Source organism: Heteronotia binoei, chromosome 10, assembly GCF_032191835.1.
Source record: "Heteronotia binoei isolate CCM8104 ecotype False Entrance Well chromosome 10, APGP_CSIRO_Hbin_v1, whole genome shotgun sequence".
In the NCBI taxonomy this organism is placed as follows: Eukaryota; Metazoa; Chordata; class Lepidosauria; order Squamata; family Gekkonidae; genus Heteronotia; species Heteronotia binoei.
In genome coordinates, this window is record NC_083232.1 from 12,111,023 (window position 1) to 12,132,427 (window position 21,405).

Consider the following 21,405-nt stretch of genomic DNA (forward strand, 5'->3'; position numbering starts at 1 on the left):
ACCCGGCTAGCTGGGGGGAAAGTGTAGATGACTGGGGAAGGCAAGGGCAAACCATCCTGTAAAAAGTCTGCTGTAAAAACGTTGTGAACGCAACGTCACCCCAGAGTCGCAAATGACTGGTGCTTGCACAGGGGACTACCTTTATACAACGACTGCTCCAAGGTCGCCCAGAAAGTTTCTATGGTACTGTGAGGGATTCAAATATGGTTCTCTGAGATCCTTGTCTGACGGTCTAACCACTACACTACACTGCTTCACAGTGAGTGTGTGTGAGTATGTGAAACTGGCACCTAATTTCAGAATAGGTTTTGGAGGAAATGCAAGATTTGTTCACCTCAGTCTCCACCTCAGCCTGACACCCTTCAGTGAGATCAAGGCCACATCTTGGAGGTTGGACTAGATGACCTTGGGATCACCTTCCAATTCTGTGATTCTATCCATGTGACATTGTGTGCGTTAAATGTAGCAAAGTCTGACATTCCATGAATGTCCATAATGCCAAATTCACAGGGGAGGGGGGAAATCAAGTCACATGAGCCAGTTTGGTGTAGTGGTTAAGTGCGCGGTCTCTTATCTGGGAGAACCGGGTTTGATTCCCCACTCCTCCACTTGTAGCTGCTGGAATGGCCTTGGGTCAGCAATAGTTCTCGTAGGAGTTGTCCTTGAAAGGGCAGCTTCTCTAAGAGCTCTCTCAGTCCCACCTACCTCACAGGGTGTCTGTTGTGGGGGCGGGGGGGAGATAGAGGAGATTGTGACCACTCTGAGATTAAGAGTACAGGGCAGGATATAAAAATCCAGTATAATGATTACCCTCTTAACAGTTGTCTGAGCCTTACTTGATGCCATTTTCCAAGTGGTTTCAATTGTCATGCCCTCCCCAAGGAGAGCAAAACATACCAAGATCACTACAGTTGTCCAGTCACACCTTAGATAGCAGCAAGATTTTTCTGGGTATAACCTTCTGAGAGCCAAAGATCCCTTTTGTCAGATATCAGACAAAGAGAGTTTTGACTCTTGGAAGCTTGTACACTGAAAATTCTGGAGGAGGAGATCTGGTTTTTATATCCCACTCTTCACTACCCAAAGGAGTCTCAGAGCAGCTTACAATCTCCTTCCCTTCCTCTTTTACCTCAGAGGAACACCAGATGTGTGTGAAATTTTGCTGTAGACCTCCTTCAAAATTAGTCATATATTTTGTCTGAGGCACAACAGACACCCTGTGAGGCAGGTGGGGCTGAGAGAGCTCAGAGAGAACTGTGACTGATCCAAAATCACCTAGCTGGCTTTATGGGAAGGACTGGGGAATCAAACCAGGCCTCTAGGTTAAAGTCTGCCGCTCTTAACCACTACACCACAATAACTCTGCTGGGCTCTAATTTAACAAAGTCACTATGTCATTATAACTTCAGAGAAAGCTTTTTTTTGTCATTCTCTGAACACAGTCCGAATGCTCAATCTCAAGTCACCACCAAGCTTAAAAACAGATGGCTTTCTCAGTGTCAGGAGCAGGCTTTTAACCCCAAGCCATGAAGCTGAACAAAGAAATGTTAACTCTGAAAGGCCAAGTTTTAACTGAAACAACAGCAAACCACTTATTGGCATTTAGTCTCCAGAGTTTTTAAAGAAAGCAGCACAGTGTTCCTTTTTTTCCATTTAACCCTAAGCAAACACAGAATGCCTTCATTCCGGAGTTTGGGAAGCCCAATCTACCTGAAGATGGCACCAGTATACTGAATGCAGCTGTTGTACCTGTCCTAGGGTAACCGACAAACTGGAAGGGGAAAATGTCCTGGTCCTTAAAAAAGAAGCTTCATTTGTGGAAATGGGAAGGTGAAGCTGTTCATGGGGTGGAGATAAGTAATACCACCTGATAAAAAATAGCATTCCATAAAGCTTCTATGAAAGGAACAGGAATTTTTTCCTCCAGGCCTGTTGGCAACTGTAACTTTCTCTCCTGTTTCTAAATCAGTTACTTCACACACACTCCACTCTTTCCACCTGCCAGGTTATTTATTTGTTTTAAGTACATATTGTTACCCGCTCCAAAACCATGGGATGGGGCAGGCTGTCTATCAAATAAAGAAAATGACTATCCAAGAAATTTTGCCTCAGGACTAGGAAAAAATTTTGCCTCAGGCAAAACATATGACTAATTTTGAAGGAGGTCTACAGCAAAATTTCACAGGCATTTGGCGTTCCTCTGAAGTAAAAGAGTTTTGACAGGAGAAAACATGTCTCTCAGGGAACAGATAGGAGTCCATATTTGTCTAGGCTGTGACTGGGTTTCATCCCAAGCACAAGATGGGGAGTATATTTTCTCCAGCAAAATACCTGACTAATTTTGAAGAAGGCTAAGAGGTTTTTGACAGGACTAGCAAAAACATCTGAGGTGGCTTCTGCACTCCTCTAACACCAACCCTAATTCAGAGAGAAAAATCGGGTGCCTGTCTGCTTGGAATCCTACTCAGGTCAATTCATTGAGGACTTGGGAAAGTATATTGTTAGATATAAGGCTGCCAACTCCAGGTTGGTAGGTTGCTGGTGATCTGGGTGTGGATCCCATAGATTAGAAGACAGGTTTTGGGGAGGAGAAGGACCTCAGCGATATATAACTCCATGAAGTCCCTTCTCCAAAACAGCCATTTTCTCCTAGAGTAGAAAAGAGCCAGAGTCCAATAGCACCTTAAAGACTAACAAAATTTTGTGGCAGAGTACCTGAAGAAGTGAACAGTGACACACAAAAGCTTATCCTCTGCCACAAATTTTGTTAGTCTTTAAGGTGCTATTGGACTCTGGCTCTTTTCTACTGCTAAAGAAAGACTTAACATGGCTACCCATCTTGGTATCTGAAGAACTGAGCAGTGATTCAGGAAAACTCTCCTGCCACAGGTTTTGTTAGTCTTTAAGGTGCAACTGGATTCTTGCTCTTTTCTACGGCTTCAAACAGACTAACACCCATCTTGATTTTCCCCAGGGGAACTAATCTCTATAGTCTGGAGAACGTTTGTAATTCTAGGAGGTCTCCATGCTTCACTTGAAAGTTGGCTTATTCATTTGGAGGCTGGTTATCACAGAACCTTAGGGTTAATTTCTGCTACTCACTTGGAAGTTGGCAACCCTAACAAATCAAGGAACTACTGACGATGAGAAGATACGCAAGAGAAAGCACACTGACTGAACAGCATATGTTTTTGGAATGAAACAAAAGGATACTGTTGTAGCTTCTGTCTCTGGCTCATGGAGTTGGTCTTTGCGATGATCTTCCCCAGGCCAGACACCCAGTGGTTCGCATCCATCTCAGAGCTAGCTATGAGGTCCAGATTCTTCCTCTGGTCTTTGAAGATGATGGAAAAGCAGCGATGTTCGGGAACGTCCTTGGCGTATTTTTCCATCCCTTCAGTCTTATGGCCTGCCCTCACATCCTGGATATCCTCTATGGAGACTGCAGAAACAAACAAGACACAGACTATCAGCAGTCCGTTAGGCACCGTCCTTATCTCTGCTCTGCAGTAGAAATCACAAAAACAACATTTTCCTCATCGTTGTGGTCTCTTCCCACAGCTTCTTTACAGGTGTCTGGCAAATGCCCTCTGAAACTCTTGTGGTGTTCTTGGGCCACTGGTCGCCTTACAGTCATGGTCAGATTTACCTCTCTGGACTTTTTGTGAGGATAAATTTTGATGGTTCCCCATTAACTCCGTGAAAGGAGGATGGAAAATTATGGTCAGAATTTGATCTGTTACTTGTTTATAAACCTGCATCTCTTCTCCAAAGTTTCTAGAAAAGATGAGTACCACATGCCAAGGAAATTTGCTAAATTAACGTCTCTACTAAGTGAAGGAACTGAGCATTTGTGAGTTTTTGTGATTTAAAAGGGGGTGGACAAATATCTGGAAGGTCTCAGTGGCATAGCCAAGAAAACAGCCAGTGACAAGAAGAAATAGGGTTAGGACACAGGACAGTGGGAGAGCTTTGTTGAATGGGATATCTAGTGACTAAATGTTCAAAAGGCAAAATGGTGGGGGGAAAGCGTAGATGACTGGGGAAGGCAATGGCAAACCACCCCGTGAAAAGGTCTGCCATGAAAACATTGTGAAAGCAATGTCACCCCAGAGTCAGAAACGACTGGTGCTTGCACAGGGGACTACCTTTACCTTTTTCTTTTTTTTTTAACCAGATGCTATGCTGAAAATTTGGTGCCTCTACCTCAAAAAACAGCCCCCCCCCCAGAGCTCCAGATACCCACAGATCAATTCTCCATTATACCCAATGAAAATCAACCTCCATAGGGTATAATGGAGCGCTCAGAAGGCATTTCCCTCCCTGCTCCTCTTTTTCTGATAACTTTGAAGTTGGAGGATGGCCTCCAAACTGGAAGATCCCCTGTCCCCCACCTGTGGATTGTGCAACCCAGAATAGAGAATCACAGCATAACAGGTAAGGGAAACCCAGCAATCGCTGCTGCGATCACCAGCCTCGAAAAGAAATATTAACCAAAGAAAACAAATTAGAAAATACCGTATCAAAATATTTATACTGATAAATAAACCTCACAGGCATTCAGTCTACAAGTCATGAAAAAGACGTGTTCACCGGACGCCAGTCCCAGTCTTTTATAGCACTCCCGTGCTGATTTTCCTTCGGGATAGTCCTGGTGAAAACCCATAATAAATCGACTTTGTGCAGAAATCTTCAAGGAAAGTAGACAAAAGTCCAATAAGCTCTTCACAAAAAAAGCAGCCAGCGGTTCAGCACAGCTACGAGGTCGTACTGATATCCTTGTTTCGCTCTAGCTTTTTCCAGCTCGTCCAAAACAGTCTTATAGGGTAAAAACGCCATATAACTGTACTATATACTATAACTCACAGAGTCTCACTTTGGTTGATATTTCTTTTTGAGGCTGGTAATCGCAGCAGCAATTGCCTGGTTTCCCCTCCCCACCTGGGGATTGGCAACCCTGGCTATCCCCCATTGTTCTGATGCAGTGGGGATGTTCTTAGGTTCTAATGGCACTTGAGTAAGCAATTCGAATTCGTTCAGTGGTACCCGCCTGCCTTACAGCTCATGAGAACCGTTTAGGCTTGCCGGGTCCCTCCTGGCCACCGGTGGGGGAATATGATTGGCAGATCTAGGTAGAGAGACTCCTGGAGATTTGGGAATGGAGCCTGGGGATCAGAGTGGAGTACAATGCTCTAGAGCAGAGGTGTCAAACGTTTGACCCAGGGGCCGAATCAGGCCCCTAGAGGGCTCCTATCAGGCCCCTGAGCAACTGCCTGTCATCTGCTTCCTTCTCCCTCTCTCTTGCTTCCTTCTGCATCACGGCTTGTTTTGCAAGGCCTGCTCAATTGCTCAGGAGCGACCTCTATTTCCTCCATTGGCTGAGGCTCCTCCCTTGGGGAGGAAGGAGGGGAGAGGGAAAAACTTGCTTCGCCAGAACTACTGAGCCAAGCCCTTCTATTGGCTGAGGCTCCTCCCCCTCCTGGTCCCCTGGGGAAGGAAGGAAAGAGCCAGCGCTTCCTTTGCCCAGTTCCCTGGATCCCATGGGAGAGACACAAAGAAAGCACCTTTAAGACCAATGAGTGCTAATGTTTTAAGTATGATTTACATTTTAAAAAAAGAACCTTTGTGTTTGTCTGTGGCCTTTATAAAGTTTATATCTCTGCTACCTAAGCTTAAACAGGTACACACATGGCCCAGCCTGACATGGTCTGGCCTGACAAGGTCTCATTTATGTCAGATCTGTCCCTCATAACAAATCAGTTCCGCATCGCTGCTCTAGAGTCCACCTTCCAAAGCGGCCATTTTCTCCAGGAGAACTGATCTCTGTAGTTTAGAGATGAGCTGCAATTCCAGGGGATCTCCAGGTCCCACCTGGAGGCTGGCGTCCCTAAATCCACCTGGAGGCTGTCACAGAGACATCTGGCTTTCCCAGACTTTCTTTTCCTCCCTGTAACATTTTCCTCCTCGTTGCAAATGCTGACAAAATTGGCCCACGGGTTCCAAGGAGACGACAAAAGAAAGCTCCCAAGATGGCAGGACAGCATTTTCTGCGCCTGACAGATCAAAGAGCCTCATCTGGTCCGTTAGACATTCCGCTCAGAGCCTGTTCTGCATTCATCCGTAAAACTCAGCTCCCACATCAGAGGGGATTCCCCAACTCATCAGTTTTCCAAAATGTCCTTGGGCAAAATCCAAGACTGGCCTCCATGCAAAAGCGTTTATCACTTGCCACCACGGCAGAAGCAGCTTGCTTGGAATATAATGCAGGAGCTTAGCTTTTCTTTAAAAAACAAAACAGAGAATGGCTCCCAGATTTTAAAGACCCTGAGAGAGGGTTGTTTTCCCAGCCGTTAAGGAGCTGTTTTCTTTTGGCGGCTTTTCACATGAAGCAAGAATGTGAGAGACAAGCCAATGTACCCGCTAGCACGGGAGGAATTCTATCAGGAGCTCCTTTGCATATTAGGCCACGTCCCCCCCGAATGTAGCCAATCCTCCAAGAGCTTACAAAAAAGAGCCTTGTAAGCTCTTGGAGGATTGGCTACATCAGGGGTGTGTGGCCTAATATGCAAAGATAGAATTCCGCTCCTGCCCACTAGGGTTGCCAGTTCTGTTGGGTTCCCCATAAGGTGGCCGGATCCGTGTTGGGAAATACCTGGAGCTTTCGGGGGTGGAGCCTGAGTAGGGCAAGGCTTGGAGAGGGGAGGGACTTCAGTGGGGGTATAGTGCCATAGAGTTCACCTTCCAAAGGGACCATTTTCTCCAGGTGAACTCATTGCTGCTGCCTGGAGATCAGCTGTAGTAGCGGAAGACTTGGAGTAACCTGGAAGTTGGCAGCCCAAGCTGCCAACCTTCAGGTGGAAGAGATACAAAGCAACACTTCCGTGTATAAATTAGTCTCAATTAGTTCCCACTGCTGAGTTGACAGGTCATTTTTCTAGAGAGCCGTACTCAGATCGCTTATGTGACTGCGGGTCTGGAACTGTAGAAACACTTGGCCATCTTCTATTACATTGTCATCAGTGGTCGATTCCTAGATCAATTTGGATAACTCCTGTTCTCATTAAACACCAACTACCAACTGAACTTTGGGTGGTTGCTTAGTTGCTGGCAGATACTAATCCTGAAACCACCTATTTTGTTACTGTTTCAAGTTCAAGTTTCTAGTTTATTTCGATTTATATCCCGCCCTTCCCACCGAAGTGGCTCAGGGCGGCTCACAGCACATAAAATCTAACATAAAATTATTGAATTGAAAACATCTTACACAGTTAAAACAATAAAATAAAACATATACCCGCGGTCTATTTAAAACTACACTCAGTTAAATACTGTTATGTATGTGGACTCAAATGAAGACTTTGGGTGTGCCTGCCGGGCTCATTGGAGCCGTACGGGCTGAGCTCGGGGACTTGGGAACAAAGGGCTGCAGGATCCAAATCTCTGCAGCCCTAGACCAATCACAAGCCCCCACCCGTTTGAATGAACCAATGAGGTGCTAGTGTGGGAATCCAGAGATGTATATAAATTGGGCCGGCATTGCCAGTCTTAAAATGTAGCCCTATCCTATATCATGTCTATTGTTATCACTCAACTGGTTACTCCTTCATGCATCGAACCCACTATATTATAGTTACAAAATTTTTAACGATAACCTTTTCTGCAAAACGACAGAAATCTGGATTGATCTGATGGTAATGGAATCTGGCATATCTGTGGTTAATATGACAATTTTCGGTTTACTTAACTGTACGATAGGTTTTATTAGAAATTCCTGTTTTAACATTTTATTCACTTTTAGATTTGAATATCTGGACTGTAACATTTGAATTCTGTGAATATGGTTAGTTGGATACCAATTCATATGCGTTTTAACGATCGTTACATCCTGATTGAACTTAAGACCTTTGGTCATAGAAGCTAATAAATGAAATGGAAATAAAATGAATTAGTCTCAATTGTGCTTCTGGAAGTTAACACAAATAAAGTTACTCTAACACAAAAATATAACTGGCCTTATCAAAATATATTTATAGCAAACGAAACGTCAGCAGGAGAACAGCCATATATATATATATGTATATATACATATGTATTATGTATATATATATATATATATATATATATATATATTTAAAGAGGCCATTTCCTTTTTCTTAAGTCAATTTCCTAGAAGCTGCAGGTTCAGTCTCCTGTGAAGCAAATAGAACGAAGGACCACTTTAAGAACGCTAAGGGGAACGGGCAAACATCAGCTGATCCATGTAGATTCTTAGACGTGTAGGAAATGTAGGATTCTTAGACGTGTAGGAAATTTCTATTTTTACTGCAGTTAGGTTCCAGATAGGGTTGCCAAGTCCAATTCAAGAAATATCTGGGGACTTTGGGGGTGGAGCAAGGAGCAAAGGTGTGACAAGCGTAATTGAACTCCAAAAGGAGTTCTGGCCATTACATTTAAAGGGACCACACACCTTTTAAATGCCTTCCCTCCACTGGAAATAATGAAGGATAGGGGCACCTTCGTTTGGAGCTCATAGAATTGGACCCCCTGGTCCAATCTTTTTAAAACTTGGGAGGTATTTTGGGGAGAGGCACAGGATGCTATGCTGAAAATCTGGTGTCTCTAACTCAAACAATAGCCACCCCAGATACCCATGGATCAATTCTCCATTATCCCCTATGGGAATTGGTCTCCATAGGAAATAATGGAGTGCCAAGCAAGAAGAAGAAGAAGATATTGGATTTATATCCCGCCCTCCACTCCGAAGAGTCTCAGAGCGGCTCACAATCTCCTTTACCTTCCTCCCCCACAACAGACACCCTGTGAGGTGGGTGAGGCTGGAGAGGGCTCTCACAGCAGCTGCCCTTTCAAGGACAACCTCTGTGATAACTATGGCTGACCCAAGGCCATTCCAGCAGGTGCAAGTGGAGGAGTGGGGAATCAAACCCGGTTCTCCCAGATAAGAGTCTGCACACTTAACCACTACACCAAACTGGCGTGGGGGGGGGGGATTTTTCTCCCCCCCCCTCCATTTTCTGATGACCCTGAAGAGGGGGGAGGGCCTCCAAACCGGAGGATCCCCTGCCCCCAACTGGGGATTGGCAACCCTAGTTCCAGATAGGTTCCACTTCCAGATAGTTTTCTGTGTCACCTGAAGCTATGACTCTTAGTGAGAAGTTCCTTGTCACGATGGGAGCTTAGAGAAAGCCTGGAAGGCGAAAACGGGTTCTGAATTCCCGAATACCTCATTTAGCTCTTATGCGGTAAAAACGGAAATTTTCTGCACGTCTAAGAATCTACGCTGACCAGCTGATGTTCACCCGATCCCCTCGGCGTTCTTAAGCAGGTCCTTTCTTCTATTTGCTTCACAGACCTGCACCTTCTTGGAAATTGACTTAAGAAAAAGGCAATTGCCTCTGCGGCCTTTTTAAAATATATATATATATACCAGTAGGCAGCCGTGTTGGTCTGAAGCAACGGAACAAAGCAGTAGACGGGCGCACCTTTAAGACCAAATAAGTTTTATTTAGAATGTAAGCTTTCGTATGCTCATACGAAAGCTTACATTCTAAATAAAACTTAGTTGGTCTTAAAGGTGCGTGCGTCTACTGCTTTGTTTTATATATACAGTACATCATTAGGCGTTTGGCTCTTTTCCTGCATTTGTTTCATTTGCTATAAATATATTTTGATAAGGCCAGTTATATTCTGGTGCTAGAGTCACTTTATTTGCGTGAGCTTCCAGCAGCACCACTGAGACACATTTATACACGGAAGCGTTGCTTTGTATCTCTGCCAACCCTAGCCGCGTTTCACTTTGGTTTGCTAAATCCCCAGGTGGAGCCTGGAGTTCTCTCAGAATTATAACAGATTTCCAGATTATAGAGAAAGTGGCAGAAAATGGAAGCTTTCGAGAGTGGATTCTATGGCATCATATCTGTTGAGCTTAGAGTTGCCAGGTCTGTCTTGGGAAATACCTGGAACTTTGGGGGTGGATCCAGGAGAGTGCGGGGTTTGGGGAGGGGAGGGGCCTCACCAGGGTACAATGCCCTAGAGTCCACCCTTCCAAGCAGCCATTTTCTCCAGGGGAGCTGATCTCTGCCAGCAGGAGAACAGTTGGTAAAAGCAGGTTATCTCCAGGCCCCACCTGGAGGCTGGCAACCCTGGAACTTGAGCTCCAACTTCCACCCTTCCCAGACTCCAGGAATTTCCAGTCTGGAGTTAGCATCCTGTCTACACAAATTGGCTCCCCTTAAAAAAAATGGCTGATTTGGAGGGTGGACTTTATGGCATTATACCCCACGGATGCCCCTCGCCTCCACAAACTCTGCCTTTTGGGGCTCCACCTCCAAATCTCCGGGAATTTCCCAAGTCAGACATGGCAACTCTCATTCTAGCTATTGAACGCCACAGGGAGTTCTGGCCATCACATTCAAAGGGACTGCACACCTCTTAAATGCCTTCCCTCCTTTGGAAATAATGGATATGGGCAAGAAGAAGAAGAAGATGATGATATTGGATTTATATCCCACCCTCCACTCCGAAGAGTCTCAGAGCAGCTCATAATCTCCTTTACCTTCCTCCCCCCCCACACAACAGACACTCTGTGAGGTAGATGAAGATATTGGATTTATATCCCACACTCCACTCCGAAGAGTCTCAGAGCAGCTCACAATCTCCTTTCCCTTCCTCCCCCCCCCCCCCCCCCCCCACACAACAGACACCCTGTGAGGTAGATGAAGATATTGGGTTTACATTCCGCCCTCCACTCTGAAGAGTCTCAGAGGGGCTCTCAATCTCCTTTACCTTCCTCCCCCCCACACAACAGACACCTTGTGAGATAGATGACGATATTGGATTTATATCCCGCCCTCAACTCCGAGGAGTCTCAGAGCGGCTCACAAACTCCTTTATCTTCCTCCCCCACAACAGGCACCCTGTGAGGTGGGTGGGGCTGGAGAGGGTTCTCACAGCAGCTGCCCTTTCAAGGACAATTCCTGTGAGAACTATGGCTGACCCAAGGCCATGCTAGCAGGTGCAAGTGGAGGAGTGGGGAATCAAACCCGGTGCTCCCAGATAAGAGTCCGCACACTTAACCACTACACCAAACTGGCTCTCCTTCTTTGGGGGCTCATAGAATTGGACCCCTTGGTCCAATCCTTTTAAAACATGGAGGGTATTTTGGTGGAAGGCACTGGATACTATGCTGAAAATTCAGTGCCTCTAACTCAAAAAACAGCTCCCCAAGAGCCCCAGAAACCTACAGCATTATACCCTAAGGGAATCAGTCTCCATAGGGAATAATGGAGTGTCCAGCAGACATTTCCCTCCCCCCCCCCCGCTTTCTAATGACCCTGAAGCGGGGGGAGGGCCTCCAAACTAGGAGATCCCCTGTCCCCACCTAGGGATCGGCAACCCTAATTCCAGCCCACTTCCAACAACCTGCGTCAACACAAATCTACTAAGTGTACACAGCCGGCCACCACGTTTCCATAAAATTAGGTTCTTCAAGGCTGCGTCCTGTCGAGCACCACAAAATCACAGCCTAATGGGCCTCTCATGCTGTGAAAAGCAGATAAGAATGCCAAAGGCGCAATCTAAACCACAGACCCACAATGGCTCCGAGGAAACCAGATTGCAAGGGGAAGCGAAAACCCACAAGCCACTTCCTTCTCCCCTGGGCGGCCATGGCTGGTTTGTTTGTTCAGGGAGTTGCCAGCCACTTTGGGGGTTCTCTTAGACAAGGGGCTAAAGCCATCGTCTCCAGACTTCCCCTGGGCTCAATCGATATCACGGTGTCAGATGTTGTGCTATTGTGTCTGGATTTCCTTTCCAAGACAAGGAATTTCAGGATTACAACAGCACAAAGTCCATCAAGGCAGAATGGCGCAGGTAGGATTGCCAACCAATTTGCCTGTGTAAATGTTGGAACTGACTTCCTTATAATGCTATGAACCTTGGTTCCAGAGACATAATCATGTGGTCAAAGAAGACGACATTTGAAACACGCAAAGATAAGAAAACCTAGGCACCAGCTTGAAAACTGGCCATGCTAGGACCCACATTGGTTCAACTAATTTATAACCTTGCATTTGACCGTTTTCTAAAAGCTAATTGCATTGCGCCCTGACCTTGGTAGCCTGATCTCATCAGATCTTTGAAGCTTGGATTTGGATGGGAGACCGCTAAGGCAGTCCAGGGTTAGGAAGCACTTCCTGACCGTTAGAGCAGTTCCTCAGTGGAACAGGCTTCCTCGGGAGGTGGTGGGCTCTCCTTCCTTGGAGGTTTTGAAACAGAGGCTGGATGGCCATCTGACAGCAATGAAGATCCTGTGAATTTAGGGGGAGGTGTTTCTGAGTTTAGAGCGGTTCCTCAGTGGAACAGGCTTCCTCGGGAGATGGTGTGCTCTCCTTCCTTGGAGGTTTTGAAACAGAGGCTAGATGGCCATCTGACAGCGATGAAGATCCTGTGAATTTAGGGCGAGGTGTTTCTGAGTTTCCTGCATTGTGCAGGGGGTTGGACTAGATGACCCTAGAGGTCCCTTCCAACTCTATGATTCCTGACCGCTAGAGTGGTTCCTCAGTGGAACAGGCTTCCTCAGGAGGTGGTGAACTCTCCTTCTTTGGAGGTTTTTCAACAGATGGCCATCTGACAGCAATAAGGATTCTGTGAATTTAGGGGGAGGTATTTCTGAGTTTCCTGCATTGTGCAGGGGGTTGGACTAGATGACCCTGGAGGTCCCTCACAACTCTATGATTCTATGAGTCTATGATTCTAGGGTCTCTATGCCTAGGCAATGGTGAACCACCTCTGAACATCTCTTGCTTTGAAAACCCTATGTGCAGGGATGTCGAACTCATTTGTTATGAGGGCCAGATCTGACATAAATGAGACTTTGTTGGGCTGGGCCGGGATGTGTTGGGCTGGGCTATGTGTGCACCTATTTAAGATTAGGTAGCGGAGATATAAACTTTTCAAAGGGCACAGACAAACACAGCTAAAGATTTTTTTTTTAAACTTCAAACAAAACATGCCTAAAACAGAAGAAGAAGAAGAAGAAGAAGAAGAAGAAGAAGAAGAAGAAGAAGAAGAAGAAGAAGAAGAAGAAGAAGAAGAAGATGATGATGATGATGATGATGATGATGATGATGATATTGGATTTATATCCCGCCCTCCACTCCGAAGAGTCTCAGAGTGGCTCACAATCTCCTTTCCCTTCCTCCCCCACAACAGACACCCTGTGAGGTAGATGAAGATATTGGATTTATATCCCACCCTCCACTCTGAAGAGTCTCAGAGTGGCTCACAATCTCCTTTCCCTTCCTCCCCCACAACAGACACCCTGTGAGGTAGATGAAGATATTGGATTTATATCCCACGCTCCACTCTGAAGAGTCTCAGAGTGGCTCACAATCTCCTTTCCCTTCCTCCCCCACAACAGACACCCTGTGAGGTAGATGAAGATATTGGATTTATATCCCGCCCTCCACTCCGAAGAGTCTCAGAGCGGCTCACAATCTCCTTTACCTTCCTCCCCCACAACAGACACCCTGGGAGGTAGATGAAGATATTGGATTTATATCCCGCCCTCCACTCCGAAGAGTCTCAGAGCGGCTCACAATCTCCTTTACCTTCCTCCCCCACAACAGACACCCTGTGAGGTAGATGAAGATATTGGATTTATATCCCGCCCTCCACTCCGAAGAGTCTCAGAGGGGCTCACAATCTCCTTTCCCTTCCTCCCCCACAACAGACACCCTGTGAGGTGGGTGGGGCTGGAGAGGGCTCTCACAGCAGCTGCCCTTTCAAGGACAACCTCTGCCAGGGCTATGGCTGACCCAAGGCCATTCCAGCAGGTGCAAGTGGAGGAGTGGGGAATCAAACCCGGTTCTCCCAGATAAGAGTCCGCACACTTAACCACTATGGCTGACCCAAGGCCATCCCAGCAGGTGCAAGTGGAGGAGTGGGGAATCAAACCCAGTTCTCCCAGATAAGAGTTGGCACACTTAACCACTACACCAAACTGGCTCTCCACTTGGTCTGAAAGGTGCTTTCTTTGTATTTCTCCTATGGGATCCAGGGAACTGAGCAAAAGAAGCTCTGGTTGTTTCCTTCCCTCCCCAGGGGACAAGGAGAGAGACAAGCCTCAACCAATGGAGAAAATCAAGGTTTTGCTCTGTAGCTCCTGTGCGATTGAGCAAGCCTTGCAAAGCAAAGGGATCTGTTGAGGCTGGGTGAGTGGGCGTCAGCGTGGCAGGTGAGGTTCAATGTGGCCAAGTGCAAAGTAATGCATATTGGGAATCCCAGCTACAAATACAAGTTGATGGGTTGTGAACTTGCAGAGACTGACCAAGAGAGAGATTTTGGGGTCGTGGTAGACAACTCACTGAAAATGTCAAGACAGTGTGTGATTGCAATAAAAAAAGGCCAACACCATGCTGGGAATTATTAGGAAGGGAATTGAAAACAAATCAGCTAGTATCATAATGCCCCTGTATAAATCGATAATGCAGTCTCATTTGGAGTACTGTGTACAGTTCTGGTCACCGCACCTCAAAAAGGATATTATAGCATTGGGAAAAGTGCAGAAAAGGGCAAATAGAATGATTAAAGGTTTGGAACACTTTCCCTATGAAGAAAGGTTAAAACACTTGGGGCTCTTTAGCTTGGAGAAACGTCGACTGCGGGGTGACATGATAGAGGTTTACAAGATTATGCATGGGATGGAGAAAGTAGAGAAAGAAGTACTTTTCTCCCTTTCTCACAATACAAGAACTCGTGGGCATTCAATGAAATTGCTGAGCAGTTGGGTCAGAATGGATAAAAGGAAGTACTTCTTCACCCAAAGGGTGATTAACATGCGGAATTCACTGCCACAGGAGGTGGTGGCGACTACAAGCATAGCCAGCTTCAAGAGGGGATTGGATAAAAATATGGAGCAGAGGTCCATCAGTGGCTATTAGCCATGGTATATATATATATATATATGTGTGTGTGTTTGTGTGTGTGTGTATGTATGTATATGTGTGTGTGTATATATTTGTGTATATGTATGTGTGTGTTTGTGTATACACACACACATATATTGGCCACTGTGTGACACAGAGTGTTGGACTGGATGGGCCATTGGCCTGATCCAACATGGCTTCTCTTGTGTTCTTATGTTCTTAAGTTGAGATGCAGAAGGAAGCAAGAGAGAGGGAGAAAGAAGCAGACAAGAGCCAGTTGCTCGGTGACCTGATAGGAGCCCTCTGGGGGCCTGATATGGCCCCTGGGCTGCATGTTTGACACCCCTGATCTCTTGCCATACGTCGGCTGTGACTATATAGCACTTTCCACCGCATCAATTTGATTTCAGGGCCTGGGAAACAAAAACTACCTTTTCCAGCTCTGTTGTTCAGCTCTACTGAAAGCTGCCCTATTTCTAAGTCTTACATCTTGAAAAGAGCAGGGTTTTGTTTTGTTTTTTAAAAAATGATCCCCAAACTGAAATAGCCGGCAAGCATTATTTTCTTTGGCAACACTCCTACTTCCGTATGCGAATGCTTGACTTTCCCTCCGACCTCTGTTATTGCACTCCCTCGAATGGTTTCGCGGATAGTTAAATCTTGCTGTGGAGTGCCCAGATTAATCTCTCTTGGGCTTTTTAAAGGGAGGGAGGGCGAACCATGAATCACACTATAGATAAGAGCTTTTTCAGAGGTTCCCACAGAGAAAAACAATCTGCCAGGGGAGATAAGCCCTCAGTACGAAGAAGGCCTTGATAAATGATCAGGGCCGTAGCTAGGATTTTAAAGGGGGGGGGCTTTTTTTTAAAGTCAGGGGGCATCTTTTCCCAGCCGTTGTGGGGCTTGCCACTTTTCAGAAGCTTTCTAGAGTAGGGGCAAAAGCTGGAGGCTCTGAAAGTGGCCAGGTTGAGGCAGCCAACCCTAACATTTGGAATCAAGAAGGGACTGCTCCATGCATGCAAGCAGGGGAGTTTCTGGAGACCCAGTTTGGTGTAGTGGTTAAGTGTGCGGACTCTTATCTAGGAGTACGGGGTTTGATTCCCCACTCCTCCACTTGCAGCTGCTGGAATGGCCTTGGGTCAATCATAGCTCTCGTAGGAGTTGTCCTTGAAAGGGCAGCGTCTGGGAGAGCTCTCTCAGCCCCACCTACCTCGCAGGGTGTTCGTTGGGAGGGGGAGGAAAGCAAAGAAGATTGTGACTGCTCTGAGACTGAGATTCAGAGCAGAGGAGAGAGACATTTCCAACCAGGGAAGACCCAGTCACAATATCCTCACCGATATCATCATCATTATCATCTTCATCTAACAGGCAGTTACCTTAATCATCTTTTTTTCTAGCACCATGAGGGCTAGAAACTTACTGTAATTGATCTTTTAAAAGCCTAGAAAGACAGCAAATTGAAATTCTTACCCACTTAATTTTAATCTTGAGTGGCTTCTTTTTTTTTTAGACTTTAAGAAATGCCCTTTAGCATTGGAATGCAGGATCAGATCGTGAAAGAGAAAAACCTCCTGAAAGATCTTGCTCATTCCCAATTCGCTTATTTTTTGGCAGAGCATCAAAAGGCAAACAGACAGACGCAGCCGTATTCGCATAGTCCCGCAAAAGACTTGCAAACCCAGTCGAGGCAGGCAGGGCTGGCTGTAGCCCTTCCATTTATTGGCCAGGTTCCCTGAGTTCAGTACATCGCCCACACCTTTATTTGCTTTCTAGCAGGCTGTTATCTGATCAAGGCCTTTTCGTGCAGGGCTGGGCTCTAAATGGGGAAAGTGCTGGGGGTTATATAGAATGCCAGAAAGAAGATACAGCTCCCCAGCAGGGAGAAAGATCCCCATACGAAGCTCCAAGTAGCCAGGGAGAGCCATTTCCAACCAGGGAAGACCTAGTCACAATCCCTAGCTGCCGCTACGGTTGCCAGGTGTGTGTCGGATAAGATCTGGAAACTTTGAGGTTGGAGCCGGGAGCAGGTAGAGTTTGGGGAGGAGCCTAAGCAGGCTGCGATGCCCCAGAGTCCACCCTTCAGAGCAGCCATTTTCTCCAGGGGAGCTGATCTCTGCCAGCTGAGGATTAGTTGTAAAAGTGGGAGATCTCCAGGCCCCGCCTGGAGGCTGGCAACCAGGTCTTTTTGAGCAGGAATGCAGTTCCGGCTGGCTTGGCATCAGGGGGTGTGGCCTAATATGCAAATGAGTCACTGCTGGGATTTTTCTACAATCCCATCATGTTTGTAATCTGAACTCCAAAGAAGAAGGAGGAGGAGGAGGAGAAGAAGAAGAAGAAGAAGAAGAAGAAGAAGAAGAAGAAGAAGAAGAAGAAGAAGAAGAAGAAGAAGAAGAAGAAGAAGAAGAAGAAGAAGAAGATGATGATGATGATGATGATGATGATGATGATGATGATGATATTGGATTTATATCCCGCCCTCCATTCCGAAGAGTCTCAGAGCGGCTCACAATCTCCTTTCCCTTCCTCCCCCACAACAGACACCCTGTGAGGTAGATGAAGATATTGGATTTATATCCCGCCCTCCACTCCGAAGAGTCTCAGAGTGGCTCACAATCTACTTTACCTTCCTCCCCCACAACAGACACCCTGTGAGGTAGATGAAGATATTAGATTTATATCCAGCCCTCCACTCTGAAGAGTCTCCAGAGGGGCTCACAATCTCCTTTACCTTCCTCCCCCACAATAGACACCCTGTGAGGTGGGAGGGGCTTAGAGGGCTCTCACAGCAGCTGCCCTTTCAAGGACAACCTCTGCCAGAGCTATGGCTGACCCAAGGCCATTCCAGCAGGTGCAAGTGGAGGAGTGGGGAATCAAACCCGGTTCTCCCAGATAAGAGTCCGCACAATTAACCACTACTGGCTTGGTTATTGGAGAGGGATTACAATTGCCAACTCTGAGCAAGGAAATTCCAAGATATTTGGAGGTGGAGCCTGAGGAGGGCGGAGTCTGGGGAGGGGAGGGGCCTCAATGGGGCATAACACCTTACAGTCCAGCCTCTTATGTTTCCATTTCCTTCAGGGGAATTGATCTCCATGGTCCAGAGATCTGTGATAAATTCTGGAAGGCTCCAAGAGCATGCTTTCTTCCTGGGACTCAGCTTCATCGTCCTGGTAAATCACACCTGCCTGCTTTCAGCCATAGTACTAAGGACCAGGTCTTTTTTTGTAGCAGGAACTCCTTTGCATATTAGGCCACACCTCCCTGATGTAGCCAATCCTCCTGGAGCCTACAGTAGGCTCTGTACTAACAGCCCTGTAAGCTCTTGGAGGATAGGCTACACGAGAGGGTGTGGCCTAATATGCAAAGGAGCTCCTGCTAGAATTCCACCCCTGCTCCCGTCTGAACACAGAGGGTGCGCTTCGACTTCCTTTCTATAATAGCTCCCAGTTCCTACCATCAGGGCTTTATGGGTAGCAGGAACTTCTTTGCATATTAGGTCACACCTCCCTGATGTAGCCGATCCTCCTGGAGCTTACAGTAGGCCCTGTACTAACAGCCTAGTAAGCTCTTGGAGAATTGGCTACATCAGGGAGGTGTGGCCTAATATGCAAAGGAGTTCCTGCTACAAAAAAAAGTCCTTACCCAGGCTTGCTACCGAACACTTAAGCCCAGGGGTAAAATTCTAGCAGCAGCTCCTTTGCATACTAAGCCACACCCCCACTCACCTGATGTAGCCAATCCTCCAGGAGCTCACAAAAAAGAGCCTCGTAAGCTCTCGGAGGATTGGCTACATCAGGGGCGTGTGGCCTAATGTGCAAAGGAGCTCCTGCTAGAATTCCACCCCTGCTTAAGCCGCATAAGGGACAGGTGGACACTTACAGAGCTGCGATTCGGGGGACCTCAGCATCTTCTTGGACTCCTGCCATATGGTCTTGCAGTCCTCCTGGAGCTTGTAGAAGCGCTCTCGCCGCCAGGAGTTGGACTTGACCTTCAGCAGGTGGCTCCCCCTCAGGAGGAACTTGAGGTCGTTGTCATCTTGTAAACCTAGGAAAGAGTGACGTCAAGTTTAATACGGTCAGGAAAGGAAAGGAAAGGTCCCCTGTGCAAGCACCAGCTGTTTCCGACTCTGGGGTGACGTCGCTTTCACAACGTTTTCACGGCAGACCTTTTTACGGGGTGGTTTGCCATTGCCTTCCCCAGTCTTTTACACTTTCCCCCCAGCAAGCTGGGTGCTCATTTTACCGACCTCGGAAGGATGGAAAGCTGAGTCAACCTGGAGCCAGCTATCTGAACCCAGCTTCTGCCGGGGATCAAACTCAGGTCATGAGCAAAGCTTAGGACTGCAGTACTGCAGCTTTAGCACTCTGCACCACGGGGCTCTTCTTAGGTAAAGGAAAGGTCCCCTGTGCAAGCATCAGTCGTTTCCCACTCTGGGGTGACATTGCTTTCACAATGTTTTCATGGCAGACTTTTTACGGGGTGGTTTGCCATTGCCTTCCCCAGGCATCTACACTTTTCCCCCAGCAAGCTGGGTAATCATTTGACCGATCTCGGAAGGATGGAAGGCTGAGTCAACCTTGGGTCGGCTACCTGAATCCAGCTTCCGCTGGAATCGAACTCAGGTCGTGAGCAGAGACTTCAGACCACAGTACTGCAGTACTGCTGCTTTACCACTCTGCGCCACGGGACCGCTAATACGGTCAGAGACCCATCCGAAAAAGAAAGAAAAATAAGTAACAATTGGCATTTAAAAAAAAAATTCAAGATATACAACTTAGCTTGGGCCCAGTATAAAATACTATACATTTCAATTTCCATTTCTAATTATAAGACCAAGTAAATTGAAATATTTCATAGACTTTAAAATATTTTTATCAATTAGGGATGGGATGGGGTGGGAAGAGAGTAACAGGAGGGGAAGGCACTGATAAAGCAAGGGAAAGAAAAAGTAGGGTAGAGAAGGGAAGGGTGTATCAGAGAGGTGGGGAAAAGCAAAGGCTGCCAGGAGAAGAAATGGGGGGGGGGGGGAGGAATAAAGTGGTTGAAAGGAGGAAGCAGGAGGGATACAAGAGCCACTGGAGAAACGCAGGGAAGGAGAGGAGGAAACCTAGATCCACATGAGAAATCAGGGCGTGCGTTCTCGAGATTTCTACTAATTCTGTGCGCATCTCCCAGGAACACAGCAGCACTTTGCTAGCGCGCACAATTGCAAGAAGCTTAATGAGGTGAAAACAATGTACTAAATATCTCCAACACATAAATAATACACAAAGCACTAGTATTACTTATGAGAAAAAATTCAAAATGTTAGTGTATAAACAAATTTATTAGTAACATATGGTAGCAGAATTATATCTACAACTTATAAAGAGCTTAAAATAAAATAAAAAAAAAATCGTTCTACCCCATATCTTACTTTCCTTCCACCCCTCCCTCCGTTACTTGACCCCCGCCAGTGTTATTTTTAAAAAAACAAATATTAAGGTACCCTTAACTATAAAAATCTTAATCATCAAAAATTGTCCAATGTCCTTTTATTTTCCACTCTTTCTCTACGTATCTTCTAAATTTCTTCCACTCCGCATTAAAAAGTTCTAAATCATAGTCTCTTAGTTTTCTTGTTAATTTGTCCATTTCACTCCATGACATAACTTTTGTAATCCAGTCCCATTTTTCTGGTATTTTTTCTTGCTTCCATAACTGCGCATACAATGTCCTAGCAGCTGAGAGCAAGTACCATATTGAAGTTCTATCTTCTTTTGGAAATTTTTCCATTTGTAATCCCAGCAGAAAAGTCTCTGCCTCTTTGTTGAATTCATATCCCAGAATCTTAGAGATCTCTTGCTGAATCATCTGCCAAAACATTTTAGCCCTTTCACAAGTCCACCACATATGGCAGAAAGAACCTTCATGCTTTTTACATTTCCATAGGGTTGCCAAGTCCAATTCAAGAAATATCTGGGGACTTTGGGGGTGGAGCCAGGAGACATTGGGGCGGAGCCAAGAACAAGGGTGTGACAAGCATAATTGAACTCCAAGAGAGTTCTGGCCATCACATTTAAAGGGACAGCACACTTTTTAAAATGTCTTCCTTCTATAGGAAATAACAAAGAATAGGGGCACCTTCTTTTGGGGCTCATAGAATTGGACCCCCTGGTCCAATCATTTTGAAACTTGGAGGGTACTTTGGGGAGAGGCACTAGATACTATATTGAAAATTTGGTGCCTCTACCTCAAAAAACAGCTCCCCCAGAGCCCCCAAAACCTCCAGATTAATTCCCCATTATACCCTATGAGAATTGATCTCCACATAGGGAATAATGAAGACGTTTCCCTCTCCTCCTCCCCCCCCCCCCCCCTTTCTGGCAACTGAAGCGAGGGACTGGCCTTTCTACTCACGAGTTGCTGCCAGCTTCTTTACAGCAGCAGTCACACCATCCCAAAGTGGAGCCTTGCAATC

At 46.2% G+C, this 21,405-nt stretch overlaps 1 protein-coding gene across 1 annotated transcript in view; it reads right to left on the reverse strand.

Annotated features, from left to right (window-relative positions):
* The window catches only part of PLCD1 (phospholipase C delta 1), an 80,618-nt gene that overhangs the window by 36,335 nt on the left and 22,878 nt on the right, over positions 1–21,405 (reverse strand). The window contains exons 2-3 of the mRNA XM_060248038.1: positions 18,825–18,989; positions 3,214–3,442 (exon numbers count right to left, since the gene is read on the reverse strand). Coding sequence (XP_060104021.1) covers positions 3,214–3,442; positions 18,825–18,989 — 394 coding nt within the window. The remainder of the gene's footprint in view (positions 1–3,213; positions 3,443–18,824; positions 18,990–21,405) is intronic.